General features: G+C 39.6%; 1 protein-coding gene across 2 annotated transcripts in view; it reads left to right on the forward strand.

Annotated features, from left to right (window-relative positions):
- helz (helicase with zinc finger) overlaps positions 1-23,392 on the forward strand; it is a 63,095-nt gene that overhangs the window by 30,315 nt on the left and 9,388 nt on the right. For both annotated transcript variants that reach the window (XM_071202705.1, XM_071202713.1), the window contains 8 exons: positions 189-367; positions 6,432-6,550; positions 8,883-9,028; positions 9,774-9,921; positions 11,527-11,710; positions 12,414-12,642; positions 13,556-13,841; positions 22,809-22,854. In XM_071202705.1, the coding sequence (XP_071058806.1) occupies positions 189-367; positions 6,432-6,550; positions 8,883-9,028; positions 9,774-9,921; positions 11,527-11,710; positions 12,414-12,642; positions 13,556-13,841; positions 22,809-22,854 (1,337 nt within the window). The remainder of the gene's footprint in view (positions 1-188; positions 368-6,431; positions 6,551-8,882; positions 9,029-9,773; positions 9,922-11,526; positions 11,711-12,413; positions 12,643-13,555; positions 13,842-22,808; positions 22,855-23,392) is intronic.

Genomic DNA, 23,392 nt, shown 5'->3' on the forward strand with positions numbered 1-23,392 from the left:
TTACTCTTTCAAACAATGTTTTGAATGACTTAAACAATGTTTTTTTTAAGCAAAATTAAGAATAGCTGTTAATTAAATGTACAATGCAGGTGTTAAGGGCGGCGTACATCAGACCTGTGAAGTAATTGATGTTGTCCTCTTTTGGTTGTTTCTCTCTGCTGACGTTTGTCCTTTCGTTCTCTCTCCAGGGTATACTTCAGGAACCGCTGGGTGAAGACGGTGAACCCATTGGTCCAGCAGTACTGTCTCATCTCCAACACACACATGACTTTCCAGATGCCCACAAAGGAGGACATCCTCAGGCACCGTGTTGTGGTGGTCACCCTCAGCACATCCCAATACCTCTGTCAGCTGGACCTGGAGCCTGGTGAGTACTCGGAGAACATAGGAGGTGATCTCAGGAAGAGGGATGTGGTAGACGAGCAGTTCCTTCAGCAGCTTTTATTATCAAAAGCATTTTGTTTGCCACTTCAACTTGGATTTTGTCATTTCAAAATATTTGAATATTGTGCTCTTGATAATAATTTTTCGGCAAGGTTTACATAGTGCCGATTTCTTCAACAATTCACAGCAGATGGCTCTGCAAACTTTTCTTTGGTAGAAATCGTACTATTATTTCATGAAGGTACACAACAGGCTTAAATAATATTGAAAGTTTTGCGATGAGACGATTTGATTATCAATATCAATTTTCTGCTTTTTTTTAATATAAATGAGGTTAACAAGATACTACGAGCACCATTTTAGTATAATACAGTCCAACACAATGATAGCCTTAAAATGAAAGAACAAGGAACAAACAAGGATACGCCACTCTCAATAAAAGGCAAAAGTAAAGTCATTTTTATTATTCGTCTATAACATTGACATGCAGTTTACAAAAATAAGTTTTTGTGTTAATGAATTGGTAAATGTAATCAAATGGTTTAGACATATTATAATTGAAGACAGACAGAGCTCAGTGCATTCAGTCTCTCCTCTGTGGTCGTCCCCATTGACTCTCCTATCTGGAGATGGCAGGAGCCCACCATTAAGACGGGGATGAAAGTCATTTAAGTTGTGCAAAAGACATGGAAAACAAACCAGTTTGTCATTGCAGGCTAATAACCCACTCTAATGTGTCGGCAGAGGGGGCTTTGTCTGTTGCTTGGGAACACCATCTGCCTGTTTCTAATCTATTTGACATCATTAGCCCCCCTCCCCACGTTTCATCTCTCCAGCTCTCCCGGTGTTCCACGGTGATGGAAATCACCAGAAAACAAGGCAATTGGGAGCCAGAGAGTCCACTAAGTAGCGATAACAAATCTTCCACCCCAAACACACAGATGCTCCAAAAAAATCTATTAAATGTCTTGTTTGTTGATGCTGTTAATGGCCAATATATTGAATGCAGCGTTTGGTCTGTCTGTGTATGAGCTTTGCATCTAGACTCATTCTTTGTTGAAGGAGCAGGACTTACAAATGACTATTAAACATGAATAACTCTGCATCCACTCATTGTAGAAAGTGGTTTGCTTTCTACAATGATCAACTGCACCCCTTTTTATTTTTTTTTGGAGTCACTGGACATAGTTATAATTAATATCACGTTTTAATTATTATTCTGACGCTAAATAAATCACCCTAGAAACATAAACACTGAAATGAGCTCATTTGAGGCTATAAGAGGAATCTGTGCAGTTTTGTGCTGTGGCTCAGGTGAAGATGGATCTGTCTGTCGACTACTGGATTATGCAGCCTCGTGATAAAGGTTCAAGGCTACAGCTCCTACTGTAGTCAATAAGGACATCTCAAATGAAATTCTCTCCTAATGCGTTTGCATTGTGTGTCTGACACCAGAACAATGTCAGATGCTCACACAAATGATCTCCTAGCCCTGCTCTGAGCAGTAATACATTTTTAACAGAGTTCACAGAGATGAAGCTTCCAACCCTAATCTAAACAAAGAGTTATGGATCTTTTCACTCTTTTAAAAGGGTGAAAAGGGTAGAAAGAGAATGTGAGAGACTGTGGATTCAACATGTATTATTAAAACCGTCACCTGTCCCTTAAATCACTTCTGAAAGACTGTGCTGCTTATTATACCCCCCTGCTTCTTTCTTTCTAAATTCAAACACCGTTATTATTCCAATGACAGATAGCAGCAACAGAAATGTAATTTGGACCTCTGGCGCTGTGGTCCCCAAGGCGGGCATTATGTCCCAGGTGAAACATTAAGCACCATGTTCCTTCATGTCCGCCTCTCTGTCTACTTGCTGCTTATTAGGACCATATCTGCCTCCTTCCTGCCCCCCCCCCCCATCTCCATTTCTCTGCCTGGGAAAACAATTCCAATTGAAATGACCCATGTACACTATTTGTGAGCACTATATGCCGTAACATATCCATGTGAATCCAAGTGGAAGAGCAAACAGGCCTGATGCAGTATGACTCCTGCTGACTACAGTGTACGGACTGGTTTGTAATATAACGGCTGCGCATCCGGATGATTTGTAGTAACTTAGTAGTGTAAAGGACCGCCGTAGACCTACAATTCACTTGGGCACACATGAACACAGAAAATGACACAGCCCCCACAGTGGGAAATAAAGTTCTACGGCCAGTCCTTATCAGACTATAGTCGGTAAAAAAGATGGGATTCAGAGATCCGCATTAATGCGTTCTAGTTGCTGATCAAATCTGTGTTAACATGTCCATATAGGCTAGTTAAGTTATCTGTAAGTTGCAGGAGGTAGGTTGCTTAGAGAACCATATGATAAATGTAGGCTTTTGAGAAATATTATTATGCCTTCAGGAATGAACCAGTATTAAAAGTGTTTTGGCCAAAGGTTTATTTTAACGTATGATGATGTTTGCAACATTGTTAAATGTATATTTTTTGGGCGATAGGGAATTATGATCAAGCTAGCTCTAAGCAGCATAACATACATAATTCAAACACTCAATGCCAGAAAAACCTTGATCAAAGCAAATACTTAAATAAATGAAATTATTTACTTCCTAATCATTTGAATTATACAAATATACCATTAGTTTTTTGATACAGTGTACGACTTCATTGTTGAGCAAGTCATATTCCATACAATGATGAAAACAACCCCCCCCTCCAATTCATTGCTCTCAACACAATAAAGACTCGCCATGTTGGATTTCATTCGTCTGTAAAGTGTGGATTCAGAGATTACACAAGCACATGATTTTAAGTACATGACTATCATCCAGAGATGACTAATGAGCATGATTTTATGCATATTACACACCAGCTTCGGAATAAGTGTGACCTCTGTCAAATCAAACAAATCATGTGGTTAGAACTACATAATGGAACATTCTGAAATCTAGCAATGCCTTCTCCATTTTCTTCTTTTTCTGTTCTGTTAAGCCCCAAGGACCCCCTCAGCGGGTCCTTTTTTTTCTTTCTTTTCACGACACTGTGTCTCAGGGGATCTTAATATTTAAGAACCTATTAATGTGTTATACCAGATTAACAGGAATAATCTCAGCTAACTGACGATACAAACCATTTTGACCAAAACAAAACACAAGTCTCATAAGAAGCATCTAAATGACCCCTGAGCGAAAAATGATAACGCTCTTTGGCACAGAACTCAAGATAAAAGTACCCTTATTACTTATCGTAGCTGCACATACAAGATATCCGATTAAAGCTGAGGTTCCACAGATTGTTTAGGTATATATATCATCACTGAGTGATCCGAACTCTTGACAGGGGAAGCAAACACAGACATCACAACACGTACCTTTACGGAGCTTTTACGGGAGATCGTCTCACCGTAGCTGTTAATCTGATCAAAAGACTTGTTCAATGGCATTAAAACGCGGCTGAATCGGTTAATCCATAGGTTGATAATGTTTCTGTGGAATAATTTTTTTCATTTATAATCCATAATTCCATTTGTATGTAATAATCGGAGAGTAAAAGTTAGCTGCTAATGGTAGCCACCAGAGTTATCGCAGCTTCCGGTTTTGGCTATGCGGCAGTCTCACACACACACATTACCAAATAAGGAGTATGTGGGAGTTTCCCTCGATTCCATTGGCTCTGACGGTTAGAAAGAGATGTCAATCAGCAAAATCGAGCCCAGAAGTGTTTTTTTTGTGCTAAATCTCTCTAAAAAGGTCAGATTTCACTTGTTTTGCATCAATCTTGATACAGGGTACTTATTATATGTTGTAGTTTGGATTCCTAAAGCTTTTAGTCTACCATCCCATCATTCAAGGTTGGTTTTCACTACAAGTAATTTTTTTTCTTTTTTGGACTGACACAATAATTTACATTTTTTTACTGTGTTCAATCTGAATTTACTTTAAAATAAAAACATCTATATTGCTTCTGACACTTCTACATCCAACTCACAGGTGTAACCTTGCTTTGAGAAAAAAGATTATTAATTTAACCCTTTTAGAAGGGAAGATATGGTCATTTGTTCTGGGAATGTCATTTTTGAGCCTGAGACCTGAAAAACAGTCTCGAAGCTTAACAGGTTAATACATGATTTTCAAGAAACATTTGCCCACAGAGTGCTCTAGTCTATCACACTCTCTTAAGTACGCTTTTGCACATTTGGTATATCACGATTTTGGGAATTGCGATTTTTCTGACAAATATTGCGATTCGATTTCCGATATTTGTTTTAAGCGACCCAATGGAGGTTTATTGTAAAATGCGGCCATATCTCCGGCTAGGAAGGTCGCATCAACGTGCTCCCGTCTCTAGCAGCCCGAGCTACGAGTGAAAGAACTAAACTTACATGAAACTTCCGTTGGGTTGTTTTAAAGTCAAGCTTCAGTTTAAGATTCACCCTGTAATAGAAACATGTGATGGAGCATTACTAACCTGACTCAGATGCTTTGTTTCACCAAACTATCTAGGAAAGCTCCATTGGAAGCCATTTGGAAAGGGCAGGCACTTTCAAAAATACTTGGCAGGTGATTGGATCAATCTGTCTATCACCTTCTATCATGGGCCACTTCTGATTGGTTAACAATGGCTGGTACATGTGGAGCACAGCACTTCTGATTGGTGTGGATGACTGACACACAAGAAGAACAAAACAAACAAAAAAAGAATGTAAAAAAAGAAGAAGAAATAATGTAAACAAAATCGCAGGCTTTGCGATTTGATAATCGCATCATTTCAAATGGTGATTTCGATTTTAAAATCGATTAATCATTCAGCCCTAGTGCACACAGAGAAAACTCTGGTTTGAGGCTTGCTTTATAGTTGTAGAAAAAAAATCAATACGTTTTGCAGGCATTTGTTCAAAGGCAGATGCAAAGGAGGGAATGTTGCCTCAAATCACAATGCTCCACCTCTTTTACTTATGTTGTTTGTTTACTTTTTGACAGTCCCTCAGTTCGTTTTGTTATTTCCTACCGTCAAATTTCATATCTACGTATACTTTCCTGTGGAAATTGTTCTCTGGTTGTTATGCAGCCTCTCTCGTCCCTGCTCCAGCAGTCATTTGCCATGCCGTTTCATCCCCTTCCCCTCATACTGCCGAGCCCTGTTTGAGCTTTTGAAATCAGGCTACTGTTCAATACCTTTCAAAACGTCCACAAAACCCTGCCTTTGGTGTGTAGGGCTGCTTGAAAGGAGGTGAACAAAAATGACTGAGAATCGCACTATTAGAGGGTGTTAATGTTTCTGGTGAACAACATTATTGTTTCGATGTTACAATAGTTGACATTACTAGGTCAAGGTATGAGTAGGCATCATCTGATCTTGATTCAATAGGCTTTTATTTCAAATCATTTTGATGCTTATAATATTCAACATATCAATGTTTTATGAATGAATATCTGAAGACTATCTTTCAAGACCATAACTTTAATATCCTCTACATAAGTTGCTTCCAAGTAGTATCTTGTTAAATGAGTTCTGAGGTTTGTTCTACTGCAGTAATTCAACATTGAAAGGCACAGGTTATGGATCTTTTATCAAGCGTTCTCTTGGAGCTCTTTGGAGAACCTGTGGTGCTGAAAAGGCATCATGTAAAGAAATTGGAGGCTCTGTATTTTTCTAGCACTTTACCGCCACGATGAAGTCACGTAAGGACATATTTACAAAGTGGGTTCATGACAAATGGCTGATGTGGTTATATCTGCAAGTAAGAGAACCTGATTTCAGCCTCAATTTACAAATGATACAATCATTAGCAAATACTTTATAAACCAGGGCCAGTAATGTACACCTTATTTAGCCCATCACAACCTGTATTGTACTAAAACTATAGATTTAGAATATAAAAAATATATAATTTTGCCCACAAAAATAAATTTTTTAAAAACTGTTTTGCTTTTTCTCTGTGTTATTGTACTGTTGTTCTATACATGTTTATAAAAAAGTCTGCCCATTTCTGTTGTCAACAAGATTAACTTTACTAAATTGATGTTATCTCCTTTGACAGGGTTTTTCTCTCATATCCTGTTGGATGAAGCGGCCCAGGCCATGGAGTGTGAAACCATCATGCCTTTTGCTCTCGCTACCAGGACCACGCGCATTGTGCTGGCTGGAGACCATATGCAGGTAAGAGTTTCTCCAGTGAAACAAAGCTGTTTTTATTTTCTTAACTAGACCATATCATGTAAAAAATACTATCTTTTTACTCCTATAAGGCAAACTGATACTTACCAGTGAAGCAACACAGGTGCAGACTCAGAGCATATCTATGAACAAGTAGAAGTCATAATTAAAAGTAACTGTAGAGCTGTGGTTCTGGGGTCCACTTCAGGCCCAGATAAACACATCAATAAAGCTTTGTAAGCCAAAACAAGGAATTAAAACCGTATCCCCCCACTCCTGGTTTTAAGACTTGGCACGGGATTACAGCAGGCGGCGAATGAAGATGAAGACTTCTCTAACTACTCTCTCTTTGCTACTTTCTTTAACCAAGATAAGAAGATTTAGAAGACAAACCTTTCTTAGGTCTTAATTACTCATCTGTCCTACATTATCGATTAGTTATTCAACAAATGCAGGCTGTTGTCCTTTTCATACAATATCTCCGTCTCCTCAGCCTTTCTGCTCACACTTGAACAGTGTGCCTCCATTATTCAGCAGCATTAGAGCAGTCTGAATAGTCAATGGAGGCCTTTGGTGGTTTGCTTTGTTATGGCGTGTTTCCACTGCAGCGGGTAGCTCGCTTAAATCGTGCCGAGCCGTGCGGGGCACGTTTTTGGTTGCGTTTCCACTTGGCCTAGTTTTGGCCCGGGGCTACTTTTTCACCTTTTTTCTGGCCCGACTAAATCGTGGTTCTAGGGCCAGGAACAACCAGGCTGAGTCGGGCTGAGTATGCTAAACTAGAGAGAGAATCGCTGGCAAGGGGGCTACAACTACAACAAGATGAACATATTTGACCGTGATTTAATTGTAATACACGTTTCAAAATGATGCCGAAGTAACAACATACTGATACCGGTTAGTAAAAACCATGAATTAATGCTTTATATATGCTCCGACCGTCCACACTCACAACAACGGCCTATACAGTAAATAAACCAGCGACTGTATTCGCCATGACACAGGCAGTCTGTGGTTTGTACTTGTTTAACTTTTGTCTAGTTTCTGAACAGATAATAAGAGCGGTGAGCTCTGAGTGCTAAGAGCTAACGGCTGTGTTGTTTTTCTGGGGCTCTCATTGAAGATGACGTCACGGCTCCGCCTACACTGCGTTACTATAGTAACTGCCCCAGTTCCTAAACTGTAATGGAAGCGCAGCATTAAAGTGAGCCGGACCTAATAATATAATATAAGGCCTAACCAAACCGAGCGAGGCCGAGCGAGGCCTGCAGTGGAAATGCGCCATTATTGACCGTGTGGGGCCTCATTAAAGCCGACTGACCCGCTCTCTCTAACGGGCTTACATTAAGATTCAACCTCAAGATAAATAGCCCTCTTTCTTGTGTGGGTGCTTCCAGTTTTCAATGTGAAGCCTCATTCAAATCAAAGCACATTGGGATGGTAGTCACACATCTTGGGATGGTAGTCACACATCTTGGTTACTACTGTCAGACCAAAGAAATATTGAAGTTATGCTTGATTTATTCACTTATTTAATGTATTGCTTAAATAAACTACAAATGAATACAAACTCAAATACAACATTTGGTGTGCTACTCTGCCTTGGCTTGCTAACAGTGACATTTTGGAGCAGATCAGTAACTAAGACTGGCCACATAAATATATATATATATATATATATATATATATATATATATATATATATATTGAATTTGGCATGCTCTCAAGCGGCTGTGAAATCACTGAGTACATTCCACTTAATCAATGCGACTCAAGGTCTGTTTGTTTATTGACATAAACACCAGATGGAAAAGCTTACACGTCAGAAGTAGAGAAACAACTTTCTCATCTTATGTTCCTTAAAACAGGAAGTCAGTTGTTAAAATCAACTAATTAAAAGTTGGAACACTTGGAGTATCCTTGCTTACTAAAAGCTTTTTTGAAAAAATATAAATTGCAACTATAAATGCTCAAGCAACAAACTCAGATACCAAACTGTTAGGATTTAAACTTCATTTGAAGAAATGTACATATAAGGCAAAATGTGCTGTCAAAGCAGATGACATGCCTGGGAGATGTTATTTCAATAACTTATCATAAAGGAGATTGCAAACACATGTAGTTATTGTAGACCTGCCTTGCAAAGCTACTTTATGTGCCATGGAGGACACAGTGTCCTGAGAAACATGTCTTTATGTGTGAGCTTTGACACACTGCTTTGTTCGACTTTTTATTGTTTCAGTATACCAAATAGAAATGGAGAGAAAAATAATGATGACAGACTTATTTATCTTCGTCATGCTTTTAAACTGACCTTTTTGTATCTCTCGATTTGCAGCTCAGTCCATTTGTGTACAGTGAGTTTGCGCGGGAGCGTAACCTGCACGTGTCACTGCTGGACCGTCTGTACGAGCACTACCCCGCTGAATACCCTTGTCGCATTCTCCTGTGCGAGAACTACCGCTCTCATGAAGCTATCATCAAGTAAGTGGGAGCCCCTTGTGTTGAGACTTTGGGAGGAGAGGCTGAAATACTCTAGAGAAGAGGGGGCGGGAGGAGGGAGGAGGGGTCAGGTAAAAAGGACAGGCAGAAACAAAGAAAAGTGTGTGCAGCTGCCGCAATGCATCTACAATGTAACAGTATGTTCTTTAGCCCAATGTTACATTTGGCAAGTAGGTTGTTGTTCATACTGCATTCTGTTGCTTCAAAAGAGGAACACACTCAAACACACACTAGAGATAAAACGGTGAACAAAGAAAAGGTCATGATATGATTAAATTGACCAAAATTAAAATGGTTATCATCATTAAAGTACTGATATACAGTTATTCTATTTTTTTCTTCATATTATTATTATTCTCTCTCTTACACATAAGCATACGCACACACTGATAACAACTCGGACATTAGACATATCTTTGTTTTAATTATTATATTCTCAGGCACAATATCTCATATCTCTTGGATCTTCAGTCAGTCATTACAAACTAATTTGGCTGTGTAAAGTGCAGTTCATATTTGGGTCAAAATCTCATACATCCCAGGTTGTGTAATAGTGAAATGTGTGTGTGTATTAATATATACATGAGTAAAAGGTAATCAGATTTCATAACAAACATATCTGTTTTCCTTGGCTTAAATGATCAGTCATTCCTGATAGATACATTTGCACTAACCCACTCTTTTCTCAACATATTCGAACTATTTTGCTTTTCCTGTTTTTCTACAGCTACACGTCAGAATTATTTTACGATGGGAAGTTGATGGCAAGCGGGAAACAGCCCTCCCACAAGGACTTCTACCCTCTGACCTTCTTCACAGCCCGAGGAGAAGATGTCCAGGAGAAGAACAGCACTGCCTACTACAACAACGCAGAGGTATATCATTGTTATGATCCTTTGCCCGTGGCAGGCCTCATGAGGTTTGCATATACATTATGAACCAGTCAATCGGCCATGGTGTTAGGTAGAGTCTTTGTGTGAATGTTGCTAGGGGAATATAGATTTATAAAAAATGTAAGGATTTGTGTTAATATGTACTCCCCAAGTGAATGTAACATTTTGAAATAAATAAATTATTAGAACATTCATAAATACATTTATATAATGCAATTACAAGCATTTTACACTAAAAAACAATCGCTAAACTTGCTGGAACAAGATAGATTAGTTGCACATGAATGAACATCTAACTCGCTGTATTTCAGTTCAATTTGTGTCACTTGGTTTGATCGTATGTGTGTGAAAAAGCATTTAAAGTATTTATGTGTTAGGCTTCGGATCCCATTTTGATATAAATAATTCAGGGTTTTCATTGCAAAGAAATGTATTTTAGTTTATTGAGTTGGGTTGAGACGTCAAAAGCAGAATGCCTATCCGAAAGTGATCAGCTGTTTTAATTTCTCCCCATCACACTCACTGTCTTTAATCCTAATTAATGATGAAACCCATACACTTAATTAGGAGCCACATTTGACAGCCATGATGCTTGACTCTCTGACAGCTCTTGCCTTTGATTGGTTCCTCTGTAGACGCATGCGTTTGTGGTCATTGGCAGTCTCCGACCCCCCCAAATTAAACTATGGACGCTTCTCTATTCTGCGACCAAACTGTCAGCAATGCCAAATGAATTACCCCCCTTCTCTTTGATACAGCACTCATGTCAAACCATAACAACATTTTCATAATCTTGCGAAAATGCATTGAAAAAGCGTATCAGTTTGTTATTCCCGTGCAAGTGTCTGATGGGTTTAGCGTCAAGTGGAAGACAATATTTCCCTGACGGTTCAAAGTCTTCGTCAGTTTGTAAACGATCTGAACATGAGTTGAAAAACTGTTCGGGCTGCTCGATTATGGCAAAAATCATAATCTCGATTATTTGGGTCAATAATTGATATCACGATTATTAGAAACGATTATCCATTTACTTTGAAAACATCAATTTATTGAAAAGAAATGTGAACAGTATGTTTAACAGTTGATTACCCTGAACTTTAAGTATAATTCAACTGAAAAACCAATAAAAATGTAAAAATAAATCTTTTTATTTCGATTATGATGTTTTCATAATTGTTGCAAGCCAAAATCGTAATTGCGATTAAAATACGATTAATTGAGCAGCCCTAAATGATTTGAAAAAACAAGATTTATTCAAAATATCAGCTCTTGCTTTAATAATGTATTTCCAAGCCAAGTTTAGTTTACACACAATACATCGATTTGACATGAAATGATAAATGCATGTGCAGTAAGACTCTTTAAAGTTGTGTTAATAAATATGTGTTTAGTAGTAATACTCAAAACTGCAGGTGTTAAGTCTGTTGGTCAGTAAAATGCATTTGGCAACGCATGATCATAAAGTGCTAAACCTTTTTCCATTATAATCAGGCCATAGCATTCAGTTTTATGGCTTTATTAAAATGCCGACATTTGATTTATCCCGTAGTCTCTGAATTCCCACACGTTTCCCCTCTGTGTCCTCAGGTGTTTGAGATCGTGGAGCGGGTGGAAGAGTTGCGTAAGAAGTGGCCGGTGGCGTGGGGTAAGCTGGACGACGGCAGCATTGGAGTGGTGTCACCGTACGCTGACCAGGTGTTCCGCATTCGTGCCGAGCTCCGAAAGAAGAGAATGCATGAAGTCAGCGTGGAGAGAGTGCTCAACGTCCAAGGTGAGTGTTAGCCAGGATCATGCTTTGTATTTGTATTGCATCTACTGTACATGTGTGTAGTTCCTGACTCCAAAGGAGAAACTAGTGATACCATAAGTACAAGTTTAGGAATATTCTGAAATGATAATTGCCCAGTTGGGGTACTGCATGGACATAAATAATTTAAGACTTAGTATTTTGGGGGTTTATCTGTAGTATTTAAGAGTGTATTACAATTATTGAATGAATGGGAAGTTGATTATTGGAAAAAAGCAGCTTTGTCAAAGCATCAAAAATGATAATCTTACCATTTCCCACTGATGATATCAGTGTTAATATTGCCCTTCTTATCATCTAGTCCCAGTAACAGGAGGATATGAGTTCTGGTTTCTCTAACCAATCTCTTGTCTGCTTCATGCAGCTCCCACTTGTATTGCATCCAGCTGCTTTCTACAGGTCATTAACGTCCTCATTAGTCACACATGAAACATGTCGACGCACATGTGCACACACACAGCCTCTGGAGTCATTAGAAGATCAAATAATTACAAGATATTTTTCTATTCTAGAAGTTACATGGATTCTTCTTTTTGTAGAAATACTCAAGACATGGCATTGAGGCTAATGGGAAGTCCTTAGAATACATTTTTTTATAACAATCTTTTCCTTTTTATAGTGCTTCTCGGAGTATTTGAAACTTCATTACAATAAATATGTTTTGCAGGTAAGCAGTTCCGGGTGCTGTTCCTCAGCACGGTGCGGACGCGGCACACGTGCAAACACAAGCAGACGGCCATCAAGCGCAAAGAGCAGCTGGTTGAGGACTCGACAGAGGACCTGGACTATGGGTTCCTCTCCAACTACAAGCTACTCAACACAGCCATCACCAGAGCCCAGTCCCTGGTTGCAGTGGTGGGAGACCCCATAGCACTGTGTTCTGTTGGACGCTGCAGGTAAAAAATGTCACTTTTAACTAAAATCTTCAATAATTAAACATAGCAGACCTCTATTCAATGTGGCAGAGAATGAGCTTCCTCATACCAAACTCTTCTAAAGACTTTGTTGATAAATATGATTCTATGAAATCAGCTACTAAAACCACTTTGTTCTGACCTATTTCTATTAGAATTGTTCTCTAATCTCTCATTCACCTCTAGTACTAACCCTCCATCTCCATAGCAACATTCGTTGTAACATGTCAGGTGTTTGTGGTTGTGTGCAAATGTCATTATGCAGAGAGGGAACAATAACATTGATGTGTTAAACGGTAAAAGGCTACGTACAATTTCAATGTCGCGTATCAGATTTCCAGAGGGGACCTGATACGCTGCAGTTACTACACACAACAACAACAACAGCAAACACTAGTCTTTGATTCACAAAAACAGCATCCTACCATTTATCATGACAATAATGACGATTATCACAGTTTGTAAGCACACTAACATTGTGAGTTTTCCTCTCACTCTTGTAAGTCAATTATTCCTTAAAAGCCCATTTTCACGTATCTAGTTCCAGGGAGAATGGTATGATTGTATTTGTTAAAGCTGACAGATTTGTAGACTGAGAGATCACGATGCTCTTTGTTCTTCTCATTCTTGTCGCTCCTATTTTACTCCGAGCTTTAATTTGCTTTCCCTTTGGTGTGCTTCATCATTCTGCTGATTTTCCTTCTCCTCACTTTCCTCTCTCCTTTTTAACACCTGCTTTGCACATGCCTTGTTCATGTTTGTTTTTAAGGAGTCATTTGTTACACTGCCAGCACAAAACATTAACTATATGATCCATGAAACACTCAATCCAAGGAGGCATAAAGGAAAATAGAAAGAAAGCCTCATCTCCATCTGTTGCTTCCTGTCTTTACAGAAAGTTCTGGGAGCATTTCATCTCCATCTGCCATGAAAACTCCAGTCTGCACGGCATCACCTTCGAGCAGATCAAGTCTCAGCTGGAGGCCCTGGAGCTAAAGAAGACCTACGTCCTCAACCCACTGGCCCCAGAGTTCATCCCCCGCGCCCTCAGGCCACTGCTCGGGCACCACGCGTCTTCGCTGTCCCTCCACCCCCTCCACCACCCACATCCTCAGCATGTACAGGCCTCCTCCAGCAAGCAGGGTCCGCAGCAGTTACAGCAGCAGCAGTCCCCCCCTAAGGTGAGGTTTTCAGTGGAAAGCATTACTCTTTTCCACCTACATCTTATTCATGGCCATTTTTTGATATGGGCGTTTCACATTCGGACACCAAACGGTGGGTAATGAATCAAATGTTTATATCTTATTTATGCCTGTATTGTATTTCTTCTGTAAATACTGTAAATAGACTTAGGCTTTAGGGAGGCAGAATACAAAAACAAACAGGTGGAGCAGAGGATGATTTGAAAAGCTCAAATGTTAGAAGGTTTTCTATGTTAATGTAATTTGTTGGATAACCATTTATTGCTTTGTGGAAATAGTAAACAAAGGATCCAGAATAAATGGAGTGCTCCTTGCTTTTAGAGAGAAAACAAATGATAGAAGCTCTGCACACGCGGGCACAAAACACATCTTTATCAAAATGACTCCATGTATTTTCCACCACAGGAAATTACTTTCTGGCTGTTCATTTTGACCCCTGAAAAACAACACATCAATTAGCATTGCAGGCTTGGACAGAAGGATGTGGTGTTTGTTTGTGGAGTAGAAACGTCTCTTTGTATCTCCATTCTCCCTGCCCGCCCTGAGGTAAAGGTTAACGAAATCACCACAGCTGCCAACCTGCTGCCGTCTCCCACTGGGACTAATGAGCCGCAGCTCCGCAGCATCAGCTGACTTAAAAGAGCCCCCACAGTTCCTCTCTCTTTTCACAGTCAAACTGTGTGGCTCACGACCACATAGACATGGTGCTATCTCTATGCACTATGCAATAAATGCAGCAAATGTAGCATGTGGCCAATGTATAGGTTGGAGCTCTCTGGCACCACCGTACATTGTGCCTACTGTGGTGTTCAGCTAACAAATCCCTGCAGATGTAAAATAAAAATATATAAGTTAGTTCCCCTTAAAATGGTCTCAACCTAGTTACTAATAAAACCTGTGGTGGGTTGAATGTAGTTGCTTAAGTGTGAGCAGAAAATGCATAAATACATTTGTTGAAACGATTCAATGTCATAAACAAGCAAAATACCCAAGGACCAAAAAAACTGTAAACAATGTGTAGTTGCAAATACTTGTAAATGTAATCAAAAAGCGTATAGTTTGTGTGTAAGGCATCCATTTACCAGAAATATATACTTTAGTTGACTCCATATTGTGCCGAGCTGTTTTCTGACACAGATGGTGTTTTGGTGCAAGTATGCAAGTCTGACACTTAAAAGAAATGTCTTGCATTCCAAAGCTTTATGTAGTTTCAACCTTCAGCACTATCAGGGCCATTTGTTATGGGGAAATAGGATTTGCGAGTGCAATTTCAATTAATTAAACCAACTATGTATTCATTATTTTTGTATGCATCGATTTTTTTCTAGTAAGAAGTGATACAGTGAGTTGGTGTCGGGAACAAGTGAAATGTTTGGTATTACGTAGCCTTGTGTGACTTCCTTTTGGCACATATTCTTGAGCGTTTGTTTGTGTACACATCTCGATTAAGATCTTTCTAGTATCTTTATTTATCTCTTCAACAAACCACAACCTTGTGCCATTGATTGCTCAGCACTACCTCACCGACGGATAAAGAGTGTCATTGAGAACCAAACTATTACGGCTGCACTTGACATTCAAAATGGTAATCTCTTAAGCACCACGAACCCGGTTCCGGGGCCGAAATCGCGTCATTTGCAGGAAACAACGTCAAAGGAACCTTAATATTTAATAAACTATGATTATTTTATATCCATATAATGGGGAAAAACTCATTTAACTGATCTTTTCCATTTTCTTCAAAAAAAACACACAATGCTAACAGTGAGCCTCTGAATTAGCCCTGAGCGAAAAATGCTAATCTATTACTGCACCGAAAATCACTCCTAGCTCCCTTATTACTGATCCTAGGTGCACATCCAACACATCTTTTATGATCGCAAGGAGACACAGAATCTAACGGTGCCCACCCGAATGAAACAAACTCGCGACGTTATCAACAAAAACGTACATCAAAACAAGTGGCGCTAGGTAGCCCACAACGCTAACATGGCTTACCTTCGTCTTTGTCTGGTCTAAACTGGTCTTCAATGGCATTAAAACGATAACAACGATGATGTAGTTAATCCATAGGTTAACCTCTTAAGCCCGAATGTCCCCCCAGTGGACCTCTCCCACAGTTTTTTTTCGAGACTGTCTCAGGACTTCTTAACATTTATGAAACTATTAATGTTTCATACCCTTTTAAAGGTAAGAAACTCCGTTAACTGACAATAAGAACAATTGTTAGCTAAAAAAAACAAGAGTAATACCAAGCCTTTGAATTAGCATTGAGCGAAAAAATGCTAACGCTTTTTTTACACAGAACTCACGGTAGAAATGCCCTTATTACTATCTTAACTGCACAAACAAGATATACGATTTAAAGCTGAGACTCCACAGATTCCACACATGTAATGTCATCACTGTACGACCTCGAATTCCTGGAGCTATCAGCCAGAAAAGAGAAAGTAAACAACATCCGGTTTCAAAAATATTACAATAATTACGTCTTACCTTTTTTGATTTGTGATCAAATGTTGTGTTCAACGGAATAAAACGCCGCTCAAGGTTAATCCAATGTCTTTGTGTCACGTAGAAATTTGTACTGATAATCCATCATCATATTTATGGCAATATACTGGATATAAAGTTTTGCCGTCCAGGCTTGCACTTTCAGATATGCTTCGTTTGCTTCTCTATTACGTCCGCTATGGTAATGTTTACGTGGATTTGGGAACTGCCCATCGATTCTATTGGATGTAATAGTTAAGAAAAAGGTGTAAATCACACGAATCGACCAATGGGTTCCAGAGATATGGTCCTGCGTAAAGTATAAAGAATGCCAGCCAGCGTAACAACATTACGCAGCCGACTTCATTTATTGTTTACAACGTAACGAAGCAGGAATTGCAGGACCCAGAGCGCACGGAGCACAGAGCGGACAGCAGATAACGGAATTGCAGTTTTATTGCTTATAGATTATCAGAACATTTCAAAGCGGACACAGCCCCATTGGATATTAATCTATGGATTAACTACATCATCGTTTTTATCGTTTTAATGCCATTGAAGACCAGTTTAGACCAGACAAAGAGGAAGGTGAGCCATGTTAGCCTAGCGCATGTTAGTACCACTTTTGATGTACGTTTTTGTTGATAACCTCACGAGTTTGTGTCTTTCAGTGTTGAGGTGGGCACCGTTAGATTCTGTGTCTTTAGGATCATAAACAATGTGTTGGATGTGCAGCTAGGATAAGTAATAAGGGAGCTAGGAGTGATTTTCGGTGCAGTAATAGGTTAGCATTTTTCGCTCGGGGCTAATTCAGAGGCTCACTGTTTTATTTTATTTTTATTTTTTTCACAACAGTTGTATTTGGATGGAATGAATACCTATAGTGATAATTCAAAGTAATAAAATGATTTTTACAGTGAAAAAGTTCAAATGGAACTGATGGTTCCCAAATTACCGAGAGGTGAGTCCGCTTGGACTTTATTTTTCTAAACCTCTCTAAAAAGGTCAAATTTCACTTGTTTTGCATCAATCTTGATACAGGGTACTTATTATATGTTATAGTTTGGATTCCTAAAGCTTTTAGTCTACTAACCCATCATTCAAGGGTGGTTTTCACTATAAGTAATGTTTTTTTTTTAGAATTTAGAATTTACATGTTTTTACTGTGTTCCATCTGAATTGACTTTAAAATAAAAACATCTATATTGATTCTGACACTTCTACATCCAACTCACAGATGTAACCTTGCTTTGAGAGAAAAGATTATTAATTTACCCCTTTTAGAAGTGAAGATATAGTCTTTGTTGTGTTAGTGTCATTTTCGAGCCTGGGGGCTTAAGAGGTTTAACAAAGACAAACCCGAGGCATCACTTCCTTTTTCTTTACATTGGATAGTTAAAGTTAGAAAAGCAGGAAGTATATAACCACTGTGTTTAAACATCCAGTTAGAAGTGCTATGTCTTCTCAGCAGATCCTCTTTGTTTAAGGACATTAATCATATTAGCTCGGCTGCTGTTACGCCCTAAAATAGTAGACTGCCTGTCTGAAATCATCCGTGTTAATTTCAAGAACATATTTCTCGCAATATAGAGTACAAGATTGCATCTTTTGTGCATTTACTACAAGATCATTGCATTCTACCGACACTGACTTGGGCTTTAGTTGCAGTCATTTGATATAATAGTCATTATCTCATGCCAATAAGAAAGGTGCCGTTTCAAATTAAATCTCTTTATATGTGGAAGCACATTGTATGTTGGCTGGTTCTCAGTTTAGGTTGAGAGGACATGCTGCCCTTCGAATATAACCATATTTGAAGTACCAAAGAGCATTGGCTATGCTGGGTGTGAAGCTGCGGGAAGGAGACGGATCATATTGAGAAAGAGTTCCCTGTCAGTTTTGACAACATCCGTCTCAATATGATCGGGCTGTCTTTCAGAATTTGTTATTTAAAATGCAGCATTCACAGCTGAATCTCCTTGTGTCTCATCTTCAGTATTAGTTTAATCTTTCTCAGCAAATGATCTTTTCTTTCCAACATGTTCTTCTTGGTGTATACAGGCTTTGCCAGGAACATTTTACAGCATTTCTAAAACAAGCCATTCCTATTATGTGATGTCATACATTTTGTGGTGTTGTGGTACTGGTTTGCATTGTAATGTCAGATGTTCAAGTTATTTATTATTCATCTTTTGTTCAAAACTTCTTGCTGCAATACTTGAAAGTGTGTCTTAAGTGCCAAAGACTGAATTAGTAGTAGTAGGAAGTGCCAGAAAAAGTGTAGTTTATGGACTTCTTAAAAATTCAACAGAATTACTATCCTTTACCTGAAAGATATATAATAATATTAGCTTTATATAATATCAGCATAATAATAAAGGCATTGGAATGTAGCATGTCATGAATTTCCACTTGAAGAAAGCATATTTATTGTCATGGACTATCTGTTAACACCTAATTGAACCGAGAGAGACTGCGTTTCACAGAACCAGCCGCAGAAAGAGCTCCAAGTAGATTGTTGTGTATGCTTGCGTATTGCAATTCATAATAAAATAGACAGGATCTTCCTAAACTCAGGTATTGGGAGATCTCACGGGAGCTGATTGTGTGTATGGTAGGGATGTAACGATATACCGAATATCGCGGTAAATAAACGTCCCAATACCGTCGTGAGACTGACAACATTTTAAACCTTTATTTAACCAGGTGGTCCCATTGAGATCATCGATCTCTTTTTCAAGAGAGACCTGTCCAACATGGCAGCAAGTAGGTTACAACCACAGATGGGGTCGTTACTAAAAAAAAGTAATATATTACACTACTTCGTTACTCTCTACATAAAGTAACTCGTTACTTTATTCGTTACTTTACTCGTTACTTTACTTGCAGGGCCGGCCCGCCCCTCCCTGCAGGAAGATCACGCTAAAGTTTCAAATGTTCTCTTTAGTTCAGTTTCCATTGTCGCATAAGACTGATCCAGATCCTGAATGTTTTCCTATCTGACCGTGGCTGTCCTCTGTCTCCTGCTATCTGTATATTTTGCGCAGTATATCTCTGCTCACGCTGTTGCGTCGGCATGTTCTCCTGCGTGTTGGCCATGTGTTGCACTGGAACCAGACTTCAGCCGAGCACGTACGAACTGCGCATGCGTGAGTGGCAATAACTCTCCTTACCAGCAGGCGGCGGTAGTGTGTATTCGTCATTCAAAACAGGCAACAACCGGAAAACAGAGAAGAACAGAATATGTGATGTAAACAAACAACAAATAGCTGTGCGTTAGCTTCACCTTAGCATGTGTTATTTGCAGGTGTTTGTTGAGGTTTGATTATGACTGATTTTAGAAAGTAACAAAGTAACGCGTGTCGGGGCAATGTTAGTAACTGTAGTCTGATTACTGAATTATAAAAGTAGCGCGTTACACTACTCCTACCGACAAAAGTAATATTATTACAGTAACGCGTTGTACTTTGTAACGCGTTACACCCAACTCTGGTTACAACATGAACATAAAACAACAGAACACAAAAGGACATCGTATTTACAGGGCAACATTTACACACCTAGAGACATTGAAGTACCAACAGTATATTTATATCTCGCCCTGTCAATAAGCCTCACCTTCTTGGAAAAAACTGTATTGTTTTTGAAGTGGTGGAGAGACAATGCACAGTTTGACCCACTGCTGTCACCCATGGCCAAAGCATATCTCTCCGTCCCACTGAGGTGGCGTTAGACTTTTTCGCTGTCCGTCATTTTGACGGACAGGATCGTAAAATGTCCGTCATAATCCATTATTACCCGTCGGGTCTGAACTGTTCACGAGAGAGCACGCTCGTGAACTGTCAACGGGGGGGGGCGGTGTTATGCCGTGTGTGCATGCACCTCGCGGGAGCGCGCACAGCGTAAAGCAAAACCTCCCAGACATGTGTTGATCTGTACGGCAAAGTACGGTTTGGAAACTATATCATTTCCTTTTGGAGGGCATGCATAACACGGCATAACACCAGAGCCTCGCTGCGGGGAAACGTTGGCGCTGTTCCGAGTTTGTTCTAATCTGTCAAAATGACAGACTGCTTTCAGATTTTTCCGTCATTGTTAAATAAAATATTCGGTTAACGCGACCACTGCTGTCCCAGCAACATCAGTACCAAGCGAGAGAGTTTTTTCCAGTGCAGGGGATATTGTAAATGCACAAACATCCCAGCTTATAAATACCTAAAAACCTGTCTGATGATGCTGAGTGAGTGACTAGTGAGTTTGAGCTGAGTTACTTGAAAAACTTAAACATTTTTTTATTTATTTTATTGCAGGGTCTGATTATTAAATGTCCTTGTTTATTTGTGAGATGCAGTGGCACAAAGAAAATGCCTACTTTGTTTGGTAGTACTAGTAGGTACAAAAACACTGGTTTTCTTCTTCCAGTCTGTTACTGTCACTTTGTTTTTGACACTTTAAAATACTGCTATCCTACTAAATGCTGTACAAATCAGATTTATTATTTAATAAAGAAACATTTTCCGAGTAAAGAATTTTTTATTTCCCCCCCCCCCCCCTTTACTATTCAATATCGCGATAAATACCGTACTGTGGACTTGTTATCGCGATATTATCGTACCGTGAGTTTTTGGTATCATTACATCCCTAGTGTATGGCCTTCATGAGTAATTTAGTGTGTGTCAACATTGATCAGGATTTAGTTGAAACTCTGCGTGTACATGTATATAAGCTGGTGCTGTAACTGAAGCCCCCTGGAGATGTGGTACAAAGGTTCTTACTTGGCGGACATGTTAACTCGTATCATGAAATCAACAAAGCAGTCCCAAAATAAATCCAGAGTTAACCGGGGTTATGTCGGACACACGCAGCAGTGTAGCTCTTATGTGTTTGAGATGTTGGACAGCTTAGTTCTATCCGTGGTTGTATAAGGAATACATTGATCAATGGCTTTATTGGGTTTATTAATGCAATCCTTTCATAATGACTCCTCCATTTAAATGCTTTTATTCATTGGACATATTTAAAAATGTTGATGAGTAAATAGAAACTGCCTGTCTACAAGAAAACCCCAAGCTTTATGTTGGCCTATTGTGTAAAAAAAAAAAGCAGTCAAATATTTGTTTAAATCAAATCAAATCAAATCAAGTTTATTTATAAAGCACATTTTAAAACAACTTTCGGTCGCGCCAAAGTGCTGTACATGAATAAAAAATATACGGAACATATTGCAATTTGTAGCATTTAAGTTAAAAACAACAAATATAAAGGCAGACACAGTTAAAATACAAAATGAGAAATGTCATGCTCTGCTCACTTTTAAAAGGCCAGAGAGAAGAAGTGTGTTTTTAGAGAGGATTTAAAAGCCCCTAGTGTCTGGGCCGACCTCACAGGTAAGGGCAGAGTGTTCCAGAGCCTGGGACCAGCTGCTGCGAAGGCTCGGTGCCCTCTAGTTTTTAGCCTGGTTTTCGGCACTACCAGCAGCATTTGGTCGGCAGACCTTAGAGCTCTGGCTGGGGTGTATCGCTGGATTAAGTCAGCTATATAAGCCGGAGCCAGCCCGTTTAGGGCCTTAAAAACAAATAAAAGGAGTTTAAAATCTATTCGGAACCGAACTGGAAGCCAGTGAAGTGAGGCCAGAATGGGGGTAATGTGGTCACGCCTTTTGTGGCCAGTCAGGAGACGTGCAGCTGCGTTCTGTACTAGCTGCAGGCGTTTTATGGATGCCTGATCCATGCCCACATACAAAGCGTTGCAGTAGTCCAGTCGCGATGTCACAAAAGCGTTAATTACCCTCTCTAAGTCTTTAAAAGATAAAAACGACTTGGTCTTAGCCAATAGTCGTAATTTAAAAAAGCAGGTTTTGACTACGCTGCTGACCTGTTTATCGAATTTAAAAGTGCTATTGAAGGTTACTCCAAGGTTCGTTACAGCGGGGAGGATGTTTTTACTCAGGGAGCCAAGAATGTCAACCTGGGAGGCCGGAGGTTGGGGTCCAAAAACAATTACCTCGGTCTTGCTCTCGTTGAGGGTGAGGAAGTTTTGGCTCAGCCAGGATTTAATTTCAGCCAAGCAGTCCATCAATTGCTGTAAGGAGTTGGCATTAGCATTGAGAGGTAGATATATCTGAACGTCATCAGCGTAGCAGTGGAAGGGGATGTTGTGCTTGGAGAGAATTGCACCTAGGGGCAGTATATATAATAGAAAGAGGATGGGGCCCAGAATAGAACCTTGGGGAACCCCACAGGTAAGGGGGGCTTTTGCAGAGGAGAAGGCACCTAGCTGCACTGAAAGGCTACGGTCTGTTAGGTAGGACCTGAACCATGCCAGAGCAGAGCCTGTGATGCCTGCGGACTGTTCGAGCCGCGACAACAGAATGCTGTGGTCCACGGTATTGAAGTTTAATGCATACCCTTGAAGTTTTGCTTGTGATTTTCTAATGATTCTTTTGTCTTACAGGGAAAACATGCCAACCACACAGAGCATCTACCACCGGAAGGATATGGTGAGCTGAACTGTTACCTGGTTCTTCTGTTCATGTATTTTTCTTGTTTTCTGACATGTCTGAAATTGCAACAGCAAACGTAAGACTTTTCGCAAGCTTTTTTTTTATAGCCCCAAAGATCATAACAATAAAAAGCAATTTAATATGCTGTATATGTTGTAGCTCATTTAAGGTGATTAGAATATTAACTTGTCTGGATGTAGATAAAGGGATAGGAATACAGGCAGTTCACATTTTTGCATTGCTGTCATTATCATATTTATATATTTTTGAATATGGTCAGGTTTCCATTGTTCCCTTTCACTCCCCACACACAAACAAGCGCACATCTCGACAGCTTGATATGAGCCAGTCTAATGCAGCCGCCCAGATGGATGCATGAAGGCCTGAGGCTGCTGAAGCCATCAGTGCGATGCAGCCCTGAACAACACGGCAAGGAGCTGATAATACAATGTTTACTGCGGGAACACAAGGACTTTGCTGTAGCCGCTGAAAAACTGTCAGCCAGCTACATCCATCTACTGAAAACATTAAATAA

This window comes from Pseudochaenichthys georgianus, chromosome 1 (assembly GCF_902827115.2).
Source record: "Pseudochaenichthys georgianus chromosome 1, fPseGeo1.2, whole genome shotgun sequence".
Taxonomy (NCBI): domain Eukaryota; kingdom Metazoa; phylum Chordata; class Actinopteri; order Perciformes; family Channichthyidae; genus Pseudochaenichthys; species Pseudochaenichthys georgianus.